The 22372-nt window shown below is 43.0% G+C and overlaps 1 protein-coding gene across 1 annotated transcript in view; it reads right to left on the reverse strand.

Moving 5' to 3' along the window:
• The window catches only part of zmynd19 (zinc finger, MYND-type containing 19), a 36443-nt gene extending 21105 nt beyond the window's left edge, over positions 1-15338 (reverse strand). The window contains exons 1-3 of the mRNA XM_069933270.1: positions 15179-15338; positions 9835-9894; positions 2645-2751 (exon numbers count right to left, since the gene is read on the reverse strand). Coding sequence (XP_069789371.1) covers positions 2645-2751; positions 9835-9894; positions 15179-15229 — 218 coding nt within the window. The 5' untranslated portion in view covers positions 15230-15338. The remainder of the gene's footprint in view (positions 1-2644; positions 2752-9834; positions 9895-15178) is intronic.
• Between the last annotated feature and the right edge of the window lie 7034 nt (positions 15339-22372).

Raw genomic sequence — 22372 nt, forward strand, 5'->3', positions numbered from 1 at the left:
AAGGATCATCTAGACAAGGATGTCCATTATCTTTTTTTTATTTGCATTTGCTATAGAACCTTTAGCTGAGGTGATTAGAAATGATAATGAGATTGAGGGCTTTAAGATAATGATAAAGAACATAAAATTAGTCTTTTTTTTGTAGATGATGTAATATTATCTTACAAACCTTGAAAGCACACTACAAAAATAAACGATCGATTGGTAGAGTATGGGTTAGTATCAGGTTACAAAGTAAGTATTGATAAAAGTGAAGTGATGCCAATGATCGACACAGACTATGTTCAAGTTAAGAAAAGGATAAAATGTAAATGGCAGATTGGTGCAATTGAATATCCAGCAATTAACTAATACAATTTATGTTTGATATAAAATTATACAATTTAATTTTTTTTACATCAGTTATATTAGACTCCATACAAATTTCGTGCACTTCATTCAAATTGTTCTGATCAATATTTTAGATGTACTAAAGAAGTAGGATATTTTCTGCATGCAGTCTGGCAATGTGAAAAGATAGATAAGTTTTGGAAGAATACAAGTATTTTATTGGGACGAGTTTTGAAGACGCAAATTTTGAAGGATCCCAGAGTATTTTTATTGGGAGTTAGTTCCCAATTGAAGTTAGATATTTATCAAAAGTTTTTAAGTGTAGCAATAGCAAAAAAATCTATAGTTTGTAACATGGAAATCTGGTGATATTATGGGGTTGAATAGATGGCGGAATTATTAAACTGTATACCATTAGAGAGAATAATGTATAATTTACAAAATTAACCAGAAAAAATTGCTAAGATTTGGAAATCCTACGACTTTATCTGCAGTGTTCATCATGCCCCCATCCAACCCGCCCTAATTCGTCATGGTTTAAGATTGTTATGTAAACTGAAATTAATTAATTAAAAGATATAGGTTTATTAGACAGATTTTTCCTTTTTTTCTTACTTTTTTGGGGGAGTGAGGGGGGGTAGAAAATATATTAAAACTGCTAGAGTTTTTTTATAAATATTCTGATTGGACCTACATTAGTCTTTATTCATACACACTACAGAATCTTTGGAGGATCTTAGTTTAACCATTCACCCAACATTTCATCTTTAATTGAATAGCTGTTGGAATGTAGCGTATAAAAATTGTCAGCCCAGTGCCAAAGTTAACAATAAGGATTATGGTTCAAATTCTTATGGCTCAGAGACAAGAATGATACCAGAACTACAGTCAATTTTCATTCATAACCTTAAAGTGGACTTGAAAAATGCTAAGCTAGATTAAATGTCTGCACCACATCATTGGTTCAGAGTACACATCCACAAACAATTAATTGGAAAATGGGGAAAAATAAAAACCAAATAATTTAGAATGCGAGCATTCCTACACATTTCATGTGGAATCCTGTATTTTTGCAAGTGAATCAAAGAAATGGTGTGGCAGAAATGGCAGGTAATAAGGGTAATCGGAAAGGGCTCATGTGGCATATTTCACTTGGGACAGATTGCTGGGAAAACAGCTTTTTTCCCTGACAGGGATTGGTCTGTTATCAAACAGGATGAACAGGCACATTAAACAATAAGGAAAATTAATATTTAGCTCTCAACCTTGTTCAAAAGGTAAAAATGATACACAATTTTATTCAGAGTACAATCTTCAACATATGTCGATCACTTGGCTCTACACAACATATTTGCAGACCTTCACATAATGAACGACACTAACTCTTATTCACTGAATACAAAAGAAGCTTTATTCTCTGATTCTGCTGACAAATTAATCTTCATGAGGGATGGGTTTGACAGAATTATTTCCAAAACAACAGTCAACAACTATGCTTGACACATTTGGCAAAAAGCCAGAAATCTACTGGGTTTTATGTACTCAAAAAGTTAGGGGGTCAACATCTCAGTATCATGGTATAAACTCCAGTCTCAGAACAAATCACTTTTGGATTAGGGGCAACACCATGAAGTACATTTTATGGGGTTAATTGACAATTCCTGAAGAACATATATGGGAGTTCTAAATTTTGACTGGAGGGTAACCCAAAATTGGATCAGAGGTTGAAGAGCAGTTAAAATTTTAGGAAGGACTAACAAAATAACATTGCTTCATTATTAAAAAGGGGAAATCAGTGCAGTGATAATAATCTAGGCTTTCCAAATTATGATGCAAAATTAGAATCAATTATTATTGAACTATGAAAAAGAGAAGGGCAGAAAATAAGTTACTTTTAGGTCAGTAAATACTATTTGAACAAAAGGCATGGAATAAATCAGGAAAATAAGTTTGTGTAACCAGATCAATCCTGTAACCATTGGGACACTTCAATCCACATAAACCATGGAAAGGATACAAAATAGGTTTCAGTGGGTAACCAATGGTGGAAGCTTTAGCCTGCTGACTTAAATCAAGATAGAGATACGCGATTTCTGGATGTTAAAGGAATAAAGATAGTACAGAAAAATAGATAAAGATTACCCTTTTGTCAGTCTAATGCTCATTTTTTGTTTTCATGCAATATTCATTGGACACCAGAGACATTTGAGGCCCTCGGCTCAATTCATACCCAGGCCTTTTTGAGACCAGTGTTGTACTTCCCACCAAGTGTCTTGAGAATATCAAGCAACACTACCATTATCATGCTACTCACCAGAGTAATTCATGCAGTGGACGACCAGAGCCTCTTCGCTTGCTAATATCAAATGCATACGCAAATATTTTTGCACCGTTTCCATCAGCATCAATTTCCATCCGAGCCTGCGATAGAAAAATGGCAACAGCATACAAAGTTCAGAGAATTATTAGGGACAAAGCCCATCAATCAAGTTCCAAATAATTTGTAAATCAATTCCATTCACCAAGATGTTTCTGCAAAACCCCCGCTGCCTCAAGTAACATAATTACAGCACAGAAACAGACCATTAGGCCCTTCTAGTCCGCATCGAACCAAACACTCCTCTCTAGTCCCACCTACCTGCACAATGACCATAACCCTCCACCTTCTTCTCATCCATATACCTGTCCAGCTTTTTCTTAAATAATAAAATTGACTCTGCCGCCACTATTTCTCCCGCAAGCTCATTCCACACCGCTACCACTCTCTGAGTAAAGAAGTTCCCCCTCATGTTACCTCTAAACCTCTGCCCCTTAACTCTTAACTCATGTCCTCTTGTTTCAATCTCTCCTACTCTTAACGGAAATAGTCTATCCACATCCACTCTGTCTATCCCTTCCATAATCTTAAATACCTCTATCAAATCCCCTCTCAACCTTCTATGCTCCAAAGAATAAAGACCTAATCTGCCCAATCTTTCCCTGTACTCTAGATGCTTAAACCCAGGTAACATTCTGGTAAATCTTCTCTGCACTCTCTCCACTCTGTTTATATCCTTCCTATAATTAGGCGACCAGAACTGCACACAGAACTCTAAATTAGGCCGCACCAACACCTTATACAATCTCAACATCACTTCCCAACTCCTATATTCCATGCAATGATTGATAAAGGCCAGCATACTAAAAGCCGCCTTCACCACCCTATTCACGTGAGTTTCTACCTTCAGGGAACGATGTACCATTACTCTTAAATCCTTCTGCTCTTCTGTATTCATCAATGCTCTCCCATTTACTACGTATGTCCTGTTCTGATTCTTCTTTCCAAAATGAAGCACCTCACACTTATCAGCATTAAATTCCATCTGCCATTTTTCAGCCCACTTTTCTAAGCAGCCCAAATCCCTCTGCAATCCTTGAAAACCTTCTTCATTATCCACTATTCCACCTATCTTAATATCGTCTGCATATTTACTAATCCAATTCACCACCCCATCATCTAGATCATTAATGTATATAACAAACAACAATGGGCCCAATACAGATCCCTGAGGCACATCACTGGTCACCGGCCTCCAACCTGACAGACAATTTTCCACTACCACTCTCTGGCCTCTCCCTTTCAGCCAATGTTCAATCCATTTGACTATCTCAAAATTTATGCCTAAAGACTGCACCTTCCTAACTAACCTTCCATGTGGTACCTTATCGAAGGCCTTACTGAAGTCCATATAGACAACATCCACCGCACTACCCTCATCCACATTCCTAGTCACCTCTTCAAAAAATTCAATCAGATTGGTCAAACAGGACCTTCCGCCCACAAATCCGTGTTGAGTGCTTCTGATCAGACCCTGTCTATCCAGATATTTATAAGTACTATCTCTAAGAACTTTCTCCATTAATTTACCTACCACAGACGTCAAACTTACAGGCCGATAATTGCCAGGCTTCCTCCTTGAACCCTTTTTAAATAACGGAACCACATGCGCAATACGCCAATCCTCCGGCACTATCCCTATCTCTAATGACATTTGGAAAATTACCGTCAGAGCCTCTGCTATTTCCTCCTTTATTTCTCTCAATGTCCTGGGGAAGATCCCGTCTGGTCCCGGAGACTTATCCACCTTTATATTCCTCAAAAGCCCCAACACTACATCTTTCGTAATCACTATATTCTCCATATTTACCCAATTTGCTTTTTTTTTAATAATCTCACATATCCCAATATCCTTCTCCTTGGTGAATACCGAAGAAAAGAAACTGTTCAATATCTCCCCCATTTCTCTAGGCTCCACACAAAGTTTTCCGCTCTGATTCTCTAAGGGACCAATTTTGTCTCTCGCTTTCCTTTTACCATTAACATATTTGTAGAACCCTTTTGGATTAATTTTCACCCTGCTTGCTATAGTCTCCTCATACCTTCTTTTAGCTTTCCTAATTTCTCTCTTAAGATTCCTCTTACATTCAATGTATTTTTCAAACATCTCCTTAATTCCATGCTTCTTATACCTAATGTACGCTTCCCTTTTTCTTCGAACCGTTTCCAATATTCCTTGAAAACCACGGCTCTCTCAAACCTTTTGCCCCTCCTTTTAACCTAACAGGAACATAAAGCTTTTGCACTCTCAAAATCTGATCTTTAAAAGACTTCCATCTCTCTACTACATCCTGCCTATAAAACAAATTGTCCCAATGCACACACACCCTGTAAGTCCTTTCGCATCTCCTCAAATCTAGCTTTTCCCCAATCAAAAACCTCAACCCTTGGCCCTGACTTATCTCTTTCCATAATGACATTGAAGCTGATGGCATTATGATCATTGGACCCGAAGTGCTCGCCAACACTAACCTCCGTCATTTACCCATCCCATTTGCCAACAGTAGATCTAACACTGCTCCTTCTCTGGTCGGCACCTCTACATATTGTTGTAAAAAACTATCTTGCACACATTTCACAAACTCTAACCCATCCAGCCCTTTCACAGAATGTGTTTCCCAATCTATATGTGGAAAATTAAAATCTCCCATAATTACAACCGTGTGCTTATCACAAATATCCACTATCTCCCTACAGATTTGCTCCTCTAGGTCTCGGTCCCCTCCGGGTGGTCTATAATACATCCCTACAAGTGTAACCTCTCCTTTCCCACTCCTCAGTTCCACCCAAATAGCCTTCGTGGACGAGCCCTCTAATCTATCCTGCCTAAGCACCGCTGTAATATTCTCCCTGACCAGCAATGCAACACCACCTCCTCTTGCCACTCTGACTCAATCACACCTAAAGCAACGAAACCCAGGGATATTCAGCTGCCAATCACATCCCTCCTGCAACCATGTCTCACTAATCGCTACCACATCATACTTCCAAGTATCAATCCACACCTTCAGCTCATCCACCTTTTTTACAATACTCCTGGCATTAAAATATATGAATTTCAGAGATTTCCCAATTTTTAATCCCTGTTTTCCCTCATCTTTAATAACATTATTTCCTTTTCCTGCCAATTGCCCTTCATCTTCTTCCAGAGCATTTCCTTTCTCTATCACCTGCCCATCCATATTCAAATACTTACTACAAACTTTCTTTGTTTGCATTCTAACCTTCTCCTTACTGCTCTGTACTATTTTGCTCCCTCCCCCCAACCATTCTAGTTTAAAGGATCCTGAGTAGCCCTAGCAAATACCCCTGCCAGGATTCTGGTCCCCCTGGGATTTAAGTGTAACCCGTCACATCTTCCCCAAAAAAGGTCCCAGTGATCCAGAAACCTGAAACCCTGCCCCTTACTCCACCCCTTCAGCCACGTGTTAATCCTCCACCTCATTCTATTTCTATTCTCACTGTCACGTGGCACAGGGAGTAATCCAGAGATTACCCCTTTGCGGTCCTTCTTTTTAACTCCCTACCTAACTGCCTGTACTCACTTTTTAGGACCTCTTCTCTATTCCTCCCTATGTCATTGGTACCTACATGTACCACGACCTCTGGCTCCTGTCCCTCCCACTTTAGGATATCCGGGACACGAGCAGCAACATCCCGGACCCTGGAACCAGGGAGGCAAACCACCATCCGGTTCTCCTTGCTGCGTCCACAGAATCCCCTATCTGCCCTCTTAACTATGGAGTCCCCTACCACTATTGCCCTCCTCTTCCTTTCCCTACCTTTCTGAGCTACAGGGGCTGACCCTGTGCCAGAGGCACAGCCACTGCTGCTCCCCCCAACAGTACTCAAAGAGGCGTACTTATTGTTGAGTGTTAAAGTCATAGGGCTCCTTTCTGGCACCTTGCGTTTTTCTGTCCCTCTCCTAACTGTTACCCACCTTTCCTCCTCCCGTGGCCCTGGCGTGACCACCTGGCTGTAACTCCTGTCTTTGACTTCCTCTGTTTCCCTAACCAGCCTGAGGTCATTGAGCTGCAGCTCTAGTTCCCTAACACGGTCCCTAAGAATCTGCAGCTCGACACACCTAGTGCAGATATGGACATCCGGGAGTCTGGAAGACTCCAGGACCTCCCACATCTGGCACTCCCAACAACACACAGCCCTAACACTCATCCTTTACCCCAATGAAGTAGTAATAAAGTAGTAGTAAACAAAAACTTTTGTGTTTAATGTTTTAATATACTCCTAGCCACTCACAAGCTTCTGTGGAAATAAAACTACAAAAAGGTACTTCTTGAACTGTTAGTAGTTCAGTAAAGAATACAAATTTCAGATTTATTGTCAGAGTACATACATGACATCACAACCCTGAGATTAATTTTCTTGGGGTGAGGTAGAATTGCCACTTATTGGTAGTAAAAAAAATATATACACATAAAATGTACAGTAAACAAACTGACAGTGCAATATAGAGAGGGGAAAAAATACCAATAAAGTGCACAAGTAAGAATCTTTAAACCAATACCCAGGATTGTTGCTGGTCTACTCAGGAAAAGTTGGATAGGCTAAGCTCAGAGCCCCTGGCCTTAGAAGAGCAAGAGAAGACTCAAAAGATCTGAGGAGCTTTGACAGGGTGGATATAGAGCAAGAATCTAGAACTAGGGACACTGTTTAAAATTAGTCACCCATTCAAGACAATTTTTATTAGTTATAATTCCAACACCATAGGACTGTTATCAACAAAATTTTAGAGACATTAGAGTGCCCAACAGAACACTGGCCATAAAGTTGGTTTTCATAAAGCAGGGATATATGTATTTAAGGAAGAATTTCCAGAACATTAACAGCACTGCTATAACCAGCAATAGTACTGTAGAGGGGAGGGAAATGTTGAACCCAATTAACCTCAGAAAGATGAAGGCTGTGCAAAGATAGGGGAAGACATGGCCAGAAAGAGGCATAAGCACAGTAGGTGAATGGTGATGGGAGCTCAGCACATTAGGATATATGCACAAGTTCTGAGTGACCTAAAGATAATAGAGGGTGCAACAAGAAGAATGACAGAAGCACCTCAGAACCATGGTGTCCAGAAGTAAAAAGCTAAAGGATATTGGCAATGGTTGATTTAATGCAGTGGAGGAGCTGGGCAAAACATCAGTACAATCAGTCCTTTTTATTTCGTTTGATTTCTTTTCCAGGCAACTCAATGTCCTGGCATCATGGGATATCCACGCTAGAGATAAGAGACAAGCATAATCTAAAACATCCTCTGAAATGATGCAAACTGGTGTCAATCTAGCTCATCATTTGCTGGGTTCAGTAAATCCATCCGGTTTTTCTGATTACTGAAATTATTATTAAAATATTCCAAACATAAAAACACAAATTCATCTAATCATGGCCATGTAGTGCTGGTTTTTAAAGAGATAAAAAATATTTAGCAATAAAATATTTTGTATGCAGGATCACCTTAGATTAAGAACTACTTCTAGAACTCAGAGAAAATAGCCCAATGCGATCCAGGTTGAATCAGAAGTCTATTTTCTTGGATTCTAAAATGTCAGAAAATTTAGAGCAGTCGAGCAAGAAATCTTTTCACACAGCAAATGCAGGCCAATTTACTTCGAGATGTCACTGATTAATGAACACTGTCACAATGATAGCTATCATATGCTCAAGACAACATCAAGAGTTACTTTTCCATTTCAACTTCTATCAAAACCTGAAATTACTAACCCCAAAATTAACCAAGATTGAATTCTCGACTCAAATTCCCCTTCCTTGACAACAATACCATCTTTACTCACACTGTTCACTTTATAACTCACCAAGATAATTCACAGAAACGGCATCTTTGAACCCTTAATACTATACCCCCCAAAAAAAACTGTATCTACATCAAATTCAATTCTGGCTAACATCCAGAATATTAAAGATCCTGCCCAAATTGGGGAAACATTCACTAAGATAATGTGAGCTAAAAATATATTCATGAGTAAAGTATCAGTCATGACAAAGTATAAAAGGTAAATCCATCTGTCATGGAATTTCAGCACAAACCATTCCTGCTTAATCACAACATTCTGCCTGTACATAGAAGAGACAAGGTTCTTGAATCCATAACAGCAGAATGCAAATTTACACCCAAGAATTACAATTCTATCTTTCTATTGTAAATTAATGTGCTTGTAAAGAAATTCTGATCTTCAAGAGTTCAATGCAAACTTCCTCACAATTTGCCAACTATTCTTTGGCCTCTGTCAGTCGTGGTCAATCATGGGTACTGCACCTCTGATAGAAACTGTGGAGTGGCCTCTCCAGGGTGCAAGCCTGGGCAGAGTTGAAATGGAGACTCTCCTGTTGCCCATGCAGTAGGACCCCACCCCCTCCCCACCTCCATGCTAATGTCAGGTTCAAAGGAATGATGATGAAGGTCGATACAGTGTGGTGTCAACAGCATCGCAGGAGTTGCCAAGCCAGTGCTGAATAGAGGAGTCAGCTGTCTTCAGGGCTCTGATTTCAGATTCCCACCACCCCCCCCCCACCCAGGGTTTATTCCCAACCCTTCCTGTGAGCAAGTATAGCTACAAGGGAGCAGAGGTTTGAAATTGGGAGTTTCCCTCTCCTAGATGAGTTACCATCTGTGGTTAATGAGCCACATCTGCCCAGAACAACTGGTTTCAAGGCACCAGTGCCCACCCCCCTTTGCCCCTTTTCCTGTCAGTGAAACTGTGCCACACTATTATCATTCAGAAGCTAGCTAGCCATTCATTTCAGTGCAAGTTATATTTGTCTATCAAATCCTTCAATTGACCAACACCATATGATCTGCAAACAGGTGCATCCCTAACAGAGACCTTCCATAATTTTAATTGCACTTTTCCCCCATAACACTATATTTTGCATTTCTAAGATCTCTCTTGCCATTAAGAGTTGACTTGCCTAGATAGCATGTGGAACAAAGATTCCTTACTCAACAATGATAAATAATTTTTTAAAAAAAAGAAACAGCTGAAAATTACAGTAAGTCTGTCACTGGTCCATTAAAATTTATCTCCCATATTAACAGTGGCTGAATTATTTTTTACTTTTTACTTTTCCTGTAGTGCTTTCACATGCCTGCTCACCTCAAAGGTATAATTCTCCACCAGTGGGATGTCTTGCTCATCTATTAGTGTGTATTTAGTCTGAAAACGAAAAAAACATTCTGTTAGGCCAAATTTAAGTCACAGTGCAACTAGAAATATTAATCATGATTAGAGAAAAGCAACACAGCCTTTCTTGCACATTAATAGAAAAACAAATTACGTTTCGGCAGTGAGAATTGTTTGTATGCATTTCCTAGTGAAACCTTGCCTAACAAATAGATTGGGCACTTCTTTCTTTGAATCACCTCAACCACCACACATGCATATTTAAATTGCAGAAAATCACAAGTCTGAAAGATACGAATGGTGATGTTAAGGACCATTTTCTATATTTTGTCAATCACTCACTTTATCTTCTAAAGTTTTTATTGATTTAACCCTTTGAACTCAAGCCATTTTTAACCTTTCATAATATATATTTCGGATTGGGTCCATGGGTAAACTTACAGTACGAATACAAGTATGAACCAGCTGGTGGTTGGGTATAAAACCAGTCCCGGAAAACAGGGACACAGAGTATAGGTGCTTGTTGGTGGTCTCTGAGAAGAGGGACATTGAAACCAAAGGATTAAAAAACATCTGCCACCCACAGCAGGAGTTGCTACTTCAGTCCCTGGTGCCCAGTTATGGAACCAAGCTTGATCACAGTACTTGGTCCAATCCAAGTGTTGCAGAACTTGGGTCCATGAATCATTAGTAACGCCCCACCCATTTAACTGGTACTATCTGTGATTGACTTTCCACAATGCAGCCATGAAAAATGCGTATGAAAAGGAATAAGAGATGTATATCCCCAAAGCGTGGATCTCAACTTTCTTTTTGTTGACTTCAAATTTGGTTTAATTGGTTAACTTTAAAAGATATTTAATTCACCAAAAAAAAATTGAAATTCATTTTTAAGCAGTGGTTTTGCAATACAAATAAGATGCTAAATATATTGTGTCTGTAGTCAATGGCACTTTTAACTTCTAGTCTCCACAATAGCCTCGATTATTCAGAAGGCCAACTTTCTGATGCAAAACTGAATTATTAATCATAGGTCTTCACACTTACAAGCTTATAAATTGTTGTGCCTCATCACTGATCTCTATTTATCCTCAATGTAAACAGATTTCTCCCAAATGCTGACAATGCCCAGAAACAAGAATAGTAGGCTAAATGCTACCATGAGACCATGGCTTAGATGACTACAATCATAACTGACGATTTAAACATATCCTTTTAATTAACAAAAATAAATTAATGGGAAATTTAAAATTAGAAAATGACCAGATGTTCCTTGCAAAATATTTTTCCAAATTTCAACTATTTTATTATAGAAATGTTTTGTTATTTCATTCCTGAAAGACGGCTCAAATATTTAAGACCAATAGACTAACGACCAGAAAGATTCCCTCCATCTAACCTCTCAATTCCACTTCACAAACCTCAACTAAACCTCGCATTAACTCCTAAATTCTAATTTTTGCAATTTCTAATCATGAGTTAACTTTATGAATTCCAGGTACAGTACAACAAACATCTCACACATTTCACCCAGAGGTAATACATTCTTCCCAAGGTGATGCTCTGTAATGAACAAAGATTTGTTTAGAAGGACCCCCAATATCACTTTGATTTCTCTGTTCTAGGTAAAGGGCAACATTCCATTAACCAATTGCCCACAAGAGGACTTGAATGACTCTTCAGGCTTTCACTTCAACTCTTAAATTATTTAAAAGGCATTTTGATCCCCTTTTTCAAGTTCAAAGTGGATAGCCTTTCATTTGCCTTTATTGACATGCATTCATTATTTCCGTTTCTTAATCCAGTAATATTTCAAATAATTTTAAAAATATCTACACTGTCATCTTTTGTCATCAGCCAATGTGTGATAAATAAACTTTCTAACCCATTAACTACATTGCAATAAATTCTCAAGGGACATGCTGCCATTGAGCAACTTTCCATTTTCTCCTGTTCAAAAAACACAAGATTCCTCAGTTGACCAATTCTAAATGGATCTATGCAGGCTCTCTGATCAACCGAAAAATACCAAGATGTTCAGTTCCTCTATTCTTAATTATAAACTCTTGTAAATTTCCAGACAACAGATGTTTGACTAGCTGGTCTCCTATTCCCTAGTTTCCCTTTCACCTTTCTGAAATAGCAGAGCAAAATCTATAGTTTCTCCATTAATGGTTGGATCCCACATTGGGAAACTTTGGATGCTTATAGGAGAAAGCATGCAAAGTTTTTGTTAACTTCCATTAAAATCTAGAGATGGAAACCGTCTGGTCCTGGAGATATGCCACACTTTAGTGTCATTAATTTCATAATCATTTTGTTTGTTATATTTGGCAAATGTGTGCCCCAATCCCATTTATTTTCTTGTAAAGATGCTCATCTCAACCTCTGATTATAAATACTGAACCAAATATTTGGACCTCAATCTTACTAACCATGTTATCTACTCATACTGCAACCTTCAAAGATCTTTGTACTTATTGTTCCTTCCAACATCCTGGTAAGTTTATTAGCCATTGTAAATCATTACTGGTCATCACTATTAATGGTAAAAGAATCAAAGGGGTATGGATGGTCATATGAAAGAATGTTAAGAGCTACAGTGAAATGATGATAGAGTGAGACTGATGAAATTGCTCCATTGGGAATTGGCATGAACTTGATGGGCAAAATGGCCTTATTCAAAAGTGTCATAGGGAGCAAATAGGTACTGAAATATTGTGATTAAACAAATATTCTCCCCAGCAAAGGGAAGAGATCATCTTCATCTCCTTTTATCAACCAATTTGCAGCTTGTCCGCCATTACTTTCTCCATTTCATCAACAATCTTAGTTGGACGGCACAGTTAGCGCAATGCCTTTACAGCACCACAATTACAACCAGACCAGGGTTCGAATCCCACACTCTCTGTAAAGAGTTGGTATGTTCTCCCTGTGTCTGCATGGGTTTTCTCTGGGGGCTCCAGTTTCCTCCCACCATTCAAAATGTACCAGGGGTGCAAATTGGGTGACTCAGACACAAGGGCCAAAATGGCCTGTAATGAACAAAGATTTGTTTAGCAGTATGCCAAACATCACCCACTTTGATTTCTCTGTTCTCGGTAAAGAGCAACATTCCATTAACCAATTGCCCACAAGAGGACTTGAATTCAGGCTATATGTCTAAATTTTTTTTTTTTAATTAAAAACTTATAGGCTGCTCATTTCTACAAGAAACCAGATGTGAAGCACATCGTATCAGAACAATTCTATATTCTTGTTCTACAGATCAGAACCTGACTGAAGGTATTCCTTTTATTCAGTATCTGTTGGAAGCTGCTAAAAGGAGACACAAATGAGCAATATACCCCCAAGCAGAAGGCTTCACTGTCATTAAACCCCAGATACATTCATCCTTTTAATATCAATCCCTCTGATACAAGAGCCAAAGATGGTTTACACTTTGCCTTGCAGAGATTGAATACAAGGGCATGATGCAAGCATGGGCTGTCAGGTACTATGCAGTACACAGCCACACGATAGCACACACTATGGAGTGGAAAGGGGGTGGGTTATTCAACATTACATGCCTCCCCAAGGCCAAAAGCCTGAGCAAATGCTGGTCAACCTTCAATTTTATTTCAGTCAAATTCTTCCTCCCTTCTGTCCTATCTGCAATTCTTTTGACCCCAGCATTTTCTTCATATACAACCACACAAAAAAAGCAACTATTTGTTTCCAAAAATCAAAACTGCAGGTGCTGGAAACTTGAAATAAAAACAGAAAAAATTTGGAAACACTCAACAGGTCAGGCAGCATCTGAAAAGAATCAGTCAACAATGAGCCATTGTCAATTCTGACAAAGGACCATAAACCTGAAATGCTTCCCACATGTTGCTTGTTGATTGCTTCAAGTATTTATCTTATATTTTAAAAAAAAATCACATGCCTCATGAAGGTCTGCAACAATTTTGCACAGCATTTTTGTGCAAGGCCTTCTCAACTATCCAAACTAGTCACAGTTCAATTACATGAAACAGATTGAACGAATGAGAACTTCCGGTGAGAATCGTCCAATGTAAAACAAAAACACAAATCTTCTATTTCCCAAATCATTAATTTACTTCTATTGTGATCGCTTGCTCAATTTAAGATCATCTCCTCGTGTCAAATGCTGCTCAGCCAACTTAAAAAATGATTTTTGACTCAGGGCCATGTTTTAATTCAAAAGCAACACAATCAATTTTCTAAATAGAATTTTTTCCTATTGTTTAAAAAAAATCAACTTGTTAAATATGGGTTTAAGTATGGTTGTCGTAGATCATATTAAAATAGAACAGAACTTAACTTTTGTTTGGATCTAATGTCGTTTTACTGATTTTCCATCCATGTGACCTGTTATTTATTTTAATAAAAGACTTTTATGTTTAAAGGTTAAGCAATAAAAAAATTTTTAAAAAGTAACATCAAGAATTTTAAAAACTTTTTTCAGAGATCGTCTGCAAAATGAACAAAATACAAAAGGTTAGGCTTCGGGCTCACGTTTCTCTGATGACACTTCATTCCTCAAATCTATGGAGTGAAGGTCGGCCACAGCCGGTGTTCAGTACCTGGTGCCACGCGGTTGAAGAGTAGTGTCAGTAAAATCAGTGTCCAAGCTGCACCTAAAAACATTTCAAAAGATGCGCGCTTTCCATCCAAGAGAGTGCATGGAATTATTAACTGTTATAATCTCATAGCACGTTATGAAAAACCCAGGTGCGGCGAGTGGCAGCCAGAGTCTGCAGACACCGTGGTTAAGAAAGAATGGAATGATGGAGTAACTCAACAGGTCAATAGTGTACTTTACAAAGCACAGATAAAGATGCACCAGCAATGTTCCGGGCTTGAGCCCTCCATCGAGGTTTTTTTTTAAAAAAACAAGCCACAGAAACATGCGCTCCTCGGCCGAACACGCTTTAATGACGGGTAATGGAGAGTTCACATGGCACAGGGAATTGGGGGCAGGCTCGCCCGTGGAAGCATGTGCCGGAGGTGTCAGTCTGGCGGAAGTACACCCTCCCACGCCGACTGCAGGGCTGATCCCCACGGCCGCCCCGAAGGAAGACAGAGCACTCGGCCATCACTTCACTCCTGAAGCCACACGGACACCGAGAGGCTGCCTGCAGCCGGGATGAGTACTGCTCTCCAGGGACAGCAGCGGGGCGACGGCCCCGCTCCACCGTGCACCAGGCTGAGAGCCCCGCCCGCCGGCCGCCTCCCGCCTTTTCCACAACCCGGCAACCTCGCCGCCGAGCTCAGATTCCGCTGTTACGCCGGGCCTCTCGCCCGCTCTCACCTTGCCAGCCGCCCGGCCAAGCCGCACGATTCCCAGCTTGAAGTCCGACATGGCTCCCTGCTGCTCCGCGTTCGCCGAGCCTCCGACACGCGTACGGACACCGGCCCCGCGCCTCCTCGCAAACTCTTCCGGAGTGCGTGTGGGGGTCAACTGAGGCAGCTGTAGCCAATAGCAGCTAGCTTCGCGCCGTCACGCGGGGCAACGGTTACCAAGGTGACGTCAGTTTCGCGGGAAGCTGCCCAAGTGGAGGTTGTCCCACTAGCATCATGGCAGACCCTATGTCAATCATGCAGATGAAGGCCATTCCATATGCTCAATCAAGGATCTCACGCCAATATTAATGTTAACAGACTGGGAGATCAGTTCACTGAGCACCTTTGCTCAACAGTGACAGGGATCTTCCAGTGGACAACCATTTCAATTCTCTGCCCCACTGTCCATGGGCTGTGCAGGCACTGTCCACGGCCTTGTACTGTCAAACCAAGACCACCTGTAAATTGGAAGAGAAACAGTTAATTTTCCATCTGGACTCTCTCCAACCAGATGACATTAGATTTCAGTTTTCAATTTCAGATTTATTGTCAGACATGACATCACATAGAACCCTGAGAATCTTTGGTAAAACATGAAAGTCTGCAGACTCAAGTAAAAACACAAAATGCTGGAGAAACTCAAAAGGTCGAACAGCATCCTTTATATAGAAAAAGTTTAAAAATATATAACGTTTTAGGCTTGAGCTCTTTATCAAGTTCTTCAAAAATGTCAGCAGGTGTCCAAATAAAGGGGTGAGGGTAGAGGTGTGATCATAAAGGCAGGAGACCATGGAAACAAGCAAAGAGAGGAGGGATGGCTCGGTGAATGGAGATGGAAGGGGGTGGAGAGCTGATGGGGGAAGGGGAGGGAGGGGGAAGGGGAGGGAGGGGGAAGGGGAGGGAGGGGGAAGGGGAGGGAGGGGGAAGGGGAGGGAGGGGGAAGGGGAGGGAGGGGGAAGGGGAGGGAGGGGGGAAGGGGAGGGAGGGGGAAGGGGAGGGAGGGGGAAGGGGAGGGAGGGGGAAGGGGAGGGAGGGGGAAGGGGAGGGAGGGGGAAGGGGAGGGAGGGGGAAGGGGAGGGAGGGGGAAGGGGAGGGAGGGGGAAGGGGAGGGAGGGGGAAGGGGAGGGAGGGGGAAGGGGAGGGAGGGGGAAGGGGAGGGAGGGGGAAGGGGAGGGAGGGGGAAGGGGAGGGAGGGGGAAGGGGAGGGAGGGGGAAGGGGAGGGAGGGGGAAAGGATAGCAGATTAGCAGAAACTGGAAAAGTTGATGTTAATGTCATGCGGCTGAAGAGTGCCCAGACAGAAAATCATGTCTTGTTCCTCCAATTCTTGGTGGGATAGTACATGAGACCATAGACAGACATGTGAGCATGGATGTGTGATGCAAAACTGAAATGATTGGCCACTGGGAAGACCCTGTCACTGGTGCAGAGAGAATAAAGGTGCTCAGCAAAGTGATCTCCCAGTCTGCACCCAGTCTCTCCAATATAAAAAAGCCACAAAGAGAGCACCATAAATTAATTCTGCAGAAACACAAGTGAAGTGTTGCTTCACTTGAAAGGGCTGTTTGGAACGCCCAAACTATGGTGTGGGAGGAGGTGTGGGTGTAAGTGTGGCACCTACAGGGGAACGTGGTGTGAGGGGTTGGGGTGGAATGGTGGGGAGAGATGGGGCCATAAAGGTGTAATGGAAGGAATAATCCGTACGGAATACAGAGAGGAAGATGTGTCTGGTAGGGGATCCTGTTTTGAGTGCCAGAAATTCCAGAGGATAATCTGTTGGATGAGGAGGCTGGTGGGGCGATAGGTAAGGACAAGGGGATTGCTGTGTTTGTTGCGTCCAGGGACAGAGGGGGCCATGGCGGATAAGCAGGAAATGAAAGAAATTAAAGTGAGGGCTGAGTTGATTGTGATGGAGGACAAGCTACATTTGTGGAAGAAGGCAAACATTTCAAAAGATCTGGACTGGAAGACCTCACAAATGCAGGGGAAATGGAGAAATTGAGAGAAGGGAATAAAATCCTTACTGGGGACAAGGTTTGAGGAAGTGTAGTTGAGGTCGTTGTGGGAGTTGGTGGGTTGTAATATATGTCGGTAGCTGTCCACCCCCTTCCCTTTCTATTCACCTAGCATTTCCTCCTCCCCTTGCTTGCTGCTGTGCCCTCCCTCCCTTCTCCACCTATTACTTCATGCCTTTATGAACATGCCTCCCCTCTCCCTCCCCCTTATCCTTTTGTTTGGCAGTTTCTGAGATTTTTCCATACCTTAAGCCTGAAACATCAATTATGTATTTTTAACTTTGCTATATAAAAGGTACTGTTTGACCTGCTGAGTTTCTCCAGCATTATGTTTTTACTTGAGATTCTTTTTCCTGCAGGCAAGGCAGAATTACCACTTGCTGGTAGTGCAAAAAAAATGAGTCCCAAATTGAATTTGTGGTTGAGGAGTCTGATGATAGAGGGATAGCAGCTGTTTCTTAACCTGGTGGTGTGAGTCTTGTGGCACCTAGACCTCTTTCCTCATAGTAGTATCAAGAACAGAGCATGTGCTGTATGGTGCGGATCCTTGATGATTGCTGATGCTCTCCTACACCAGCATCGCTTGTAGATATTCTCAATAGAGGGGAGGGTTTTGCCTGTGATGTCCTGGGGTGTGCCCACGACCTTTCGGAGGGCTTTACTTTCAGGCGTATTGGTGTCCCCATACCAGAATGTGACACATCTGTAGAAATTTACCAAGGTTTCTGGTTTCATACCAAACCTCCGCAAACCCTTGAGGAAGTAAAGGCATTGACATGACATCTTCACAATGCCATTAATGTGTTGGGTCCAGGAAAGATCCTTTGAGATTAACATCAATTTCTCCCTCTCTCTTCTTTCATCCAGCTCCCCAACCCCTTCCCCCTCCATTCACAGAGCCATCCCCACTTCCCCTGTTTGCTGGTGTACCCTCCCTCCTGATCCACCTATGGGCCTGTGGGTCTCCTCCCCTGCCCCTTCCCCCTACAATTTTTTTGGGAGCTTGCCTGCATTTTGCTCATACCTTAATGAAGGACTCAAGCCCGAAACATTGGTTATGTATTGTTATCTTTGCTACATAAAGTACACTGTTTGATCTGCTGAGTTTCTCCAGCTTTTATTCAATCAATGGTGTCCGCAGACTTTTGTGTTTTACTATTGATGTTAGTTGTGTGGTCACAGCCAGAAGTGCCACAATTTAACAGGTTAAAAAAGTACATGCCAAAATCCAGCTCCTTTCCTGCCTACACAGTCTGCTGGAGGAACTCAGCATCAATGGGAAAACAAGAATGGTCAAAGTTCCCTGACGAAACTCTTCATCAAGAATGAGGAAAGTTAGTAGAGAAGCCAGTAAATTGAAGACAGGGTGAGAGGGGGAGACACTGGCCCCACACAGTATTGGCAATCGTGGCAAAGGCGGCACATGAGTGTCAGAGGCAGTAGATTGGCAGGTGCCAGGTGGAGCAAGGAAAACAGAGGTCAGAATGTGGAAAATAAACAAGAATAAACACCAGAGGATCATTTACCTGGCCTGCTGCATCACAGGCACCAGACTTCACACCATCAAAGACATGAGACAGGTGTCTTAAAAAAAGCAGCCTCAATCCTCAAAGACATGCCCCCCAACCCCCACCAAGTCCATGCCTTCTTCACTTTGCTACCATTGGGAAAAAAGTACAGGAGCCAAAAGACGAGCACTCAGTGGCACAGGGACAGCTTCTTCCCCGCTGCCATCAGATTCCTGAACGATCAATGAACCAAAGACACTGCCTTACTTTTGATGCAGTTATTGTTAATATTTTATATTAATGTTGTAAGTTGGTAATAATATGTACGTTTGCTCTCTGACGCTGCTGCAAACACTGAATTTCATGACTTGTTCATGACAATAAATCCTGACTCTGATTCTGAAATGAGTCACACAGGGTGGGGTGAGTGAGTGAGTGAGTGAGTGTAAGACAAAGGGTCTGCCAGCCCTGGAACCTAATGAGTTGAGAACGTGAAAATGGTAGGAAAAGGATCAACCAATTAGAACTGAAGGTTAGGGGTGGGGGCGGGAGTGGAAGAGAGAAGAGGGAGAAATCCATTGGGACGATGGTGATGGGGGATGGAATCAAAGAAAAATGGAGGAATAGAATGGGGGTGGGTGGGGGTGGTTGGAAAAAGGGACAAAAGGGGGAGGGGAAGAGCAGAATAATATAATAGGGTTGTGCAACTCCACTGTGAAGCCTCTCCAAGGCATGCCAACTGAATCGGGTTCAATGTCATGAACGTGTCACAAAATTTGTTGTTTTGCAGCAGCTGTGTTGTGATGACAAGGTGCAAAATTACAATAAATTATAATTGTGTAAATACAAGATTTAAAATAAATAAATAACTTGTGCAAAAGAGAGTAAAAATGAGGTAGTGTCCATCGGTTCAGAAATCTCATGCTGGAGGGGGAGGTGCTAGGACACCCTAAACATAGTGACCAGGAGTGGATGTTACTGGTCCTCAGGACTTGAGCCATCAATCAACTAATCCAGTCACATATGTGTGAGAGGGCTTGCAAGCGTTCCCTTGGGACTAAGGTCATTGTAAAAACTATAAATGGTTCTCTTATGGTAAATAAGAGAAGGTTTCGTTCTTTAGATTTTCGGAAAACATTGGTGTCTGTTGTTTTTCTCTGGGTTATATGGCGAGCTCTCCACTGGCCACCGAGACAGAGGTGCACCAAAGAAGAGGTACAAGGACTACCTAAAGAAATCTCTTGGTGCCTGCCACATTGACCACCGCCAGTAGGCTGATATCACCTCAAACCGTGCATCTTGGCGCCTCACAGTTCGGCGGGCAGCAACCTCCTTTGAAGAAGACCGCAGAGCCCACCTCACTGACAAAAGACGAAGGAGGAAAAACCCAACATCCAACCCCAACCAACCAATTTTCCCTTGCAACCGCTGCAACCGTGTCTGCCTGTCCCGCATCAGACTTGTCAGCCACAAACGAGCCTGCAGCAGACGTGGACATTACCCTTCCATAAATCTTCGTCCACGAAGCCAAGCCAAAGAAGAAAGAAGAATGAGGTGAAAACTTTTATTCCACACAATGTGGGCACAAAACATTCGGCACATTTACAACATTTTGGCGATGAGGTGATCATGGAACAGCTGTAGGCCGTCCTCACTCAACAGCAAAAAAACTTTGAAGAAATACAGGGAGGGGAATTGACCAGCGGGCAGAGAAAGTGTGTGTTGGGACGCCAGCTATTGTAGAAGGTGAGCCTGAAGTTAATTCAAATTCAGAAGATGCTTTAATGAGCTCTTTCACTGAGCTCTCATTTGATTCAGAGTCAAGCAAATTTGAAACTTAGTTCAAAAAGTATGAAGATGTAGTGGCAGCTACACTGCTAACTGAAATAACACCCAACCAGACGGGTTGAGATCAGTGAGCAGAACTGATTTATTACAGGCTGCCTGCTGGCCTTATACTCCCAGCCTAGACCTGGCTGAGAACCGCACTGATGTCACCAGGGCGTCATGTGGGTTCCCAAGTGTGGGCTTCTGAACCCAGTGACGAGGTCAAAGGGGAAACTCCCGACGGTGCCATTTTGGCCGGCTGCCCCACCACGTGTGTTACAAGCGGGGCCGGTTCACCTGCCTAACGGCATGCTGCCACACAGCGCCCCACCCCCCCCTCCCCCCCAGAACCGATGCCGATGTCCTTTTTAGTCGGGCAGCCTCGCTTCTTGGGCTGGGTCACAACTACTGGCTTGGTGGGGTCGAAGTGTGCTGGCTTCAGCCTGTCCACCATAAACAGCTCCCTCCTACCGCCAATGTTCAGCATGAACATGGACCCCAAACACTGGACAACTTTGTATGGCCCTTTGTAAGGCCTCTGCAGAGGTGCCGTGGATGGGCCTCGTCGAATAAAAACGAACTCCGCCGAGTGCAGCTCGCTGGGGACGTAAGAGGCCCGTGTGCCGTGTCTGGGCGGCAATGGGGGTGCGAAGGAGGCCAACTGGGCCCGGAAGTGGGGGTGTAGTTCATGCAGTGACCGCTGGGGGTTGTAAGGTGCATTGACGAATTCACTGGGTAGTGCTAGCGGTGCGCCATAGACAAGTTCCGTTGATGACACCTGTAGATCTTCTTTGGGCATTGAGCAGATGCCCAGGAGGGCCCAAGGCAGTTCGTGAACCCAGTCGGGACCAGTGAGGCGGGCCATAAGTGACGATTTAAGGTGGCAGTGTAATCGCTCGACCCACCCCATTGGCCTGTGGGTGATATGCCGTGGTGCGGTGTAGCTCAATCCCCAGCCTGTTGACGACCTGTGCCCAGAGCGCAGATGTGAATTGGGTGCCCCAATCGCTGGTGAGATGATTCGGGACGCCGAACCAGGCGACCCAACTGTGCAACAGTGGAGGCGTCTGGCATCGGGATCGCCTCGGGCCAACGAGTGGTGCGGTCCACCACCGGGAAACGGGTAAGGGCCCAACCATGTCCATGTGAATGTGGCTGAACTGTTCCCAGATGTGCTCGAACTCCTGTACGGGCGTCCTGGTGTGCCTGTGCACCTTGGACAGCTGGCAATGGATGCAGGTTCTGGCCCAGCCCGCGATCTGCTTCCACAGCCCGTGCCAGACAAAACGCTCTGCCACCATAAGGACCGTGGACCTGATGGAAGGGTGCAAAAGGTCATGGATATGGTGGAAGACTTGCCTGCGCCACTGCTGGGAAACCACTGGTCGCAGGGTGCCCATGGAGACATCAGATATCACATAGGACGGTGCCCTCACCGTGAGGAGCTGGGAGGTCTTGGAATCGCAGGCCCGTGTCGGCACTCCTGAAGGCTCGCTTCTCCTCGTCGGACTTCTGGTTCCAGGTGAGATGGTTGAATTCGAGGCCAGGTGTCAGTGAGCAGATGGCCAGTTGCGAGAGTGCATCAGCAACGACATTGTCCTTCCACGCCTTGTGCCGAATGTCGGTGGTAAACTCCAACACAAAGGAGAGGTGACGCTGCTGGCGGGCTGATCAGGGATCCTTTGCCATGGCGAGCGCCTGAGTGAGGGGTTTGTGGTTGGTAAAGATGGTAAAAGTCCTTCCCTCCCAGAAATAGTAGAAATGCCGCACCGCCAGGTACATGCCCAGTAACCCATGATTGAAGGCACTATAC

Source organism: Narcine bancroftii, chromosome 1 (genome assembly GCF_036971445.1).
Source record: "Narcine bancroftii isolate sNarBan1 chromosome 1, sNarBan1.hap1, whole genome shotgun sequence".
Lineage (NCBI taxonomy): Eukaryota > Metazoa > Chordata > Chondrichthyes > Torpediniformes > Narcinidae > Narcine > Narcine bancroftii.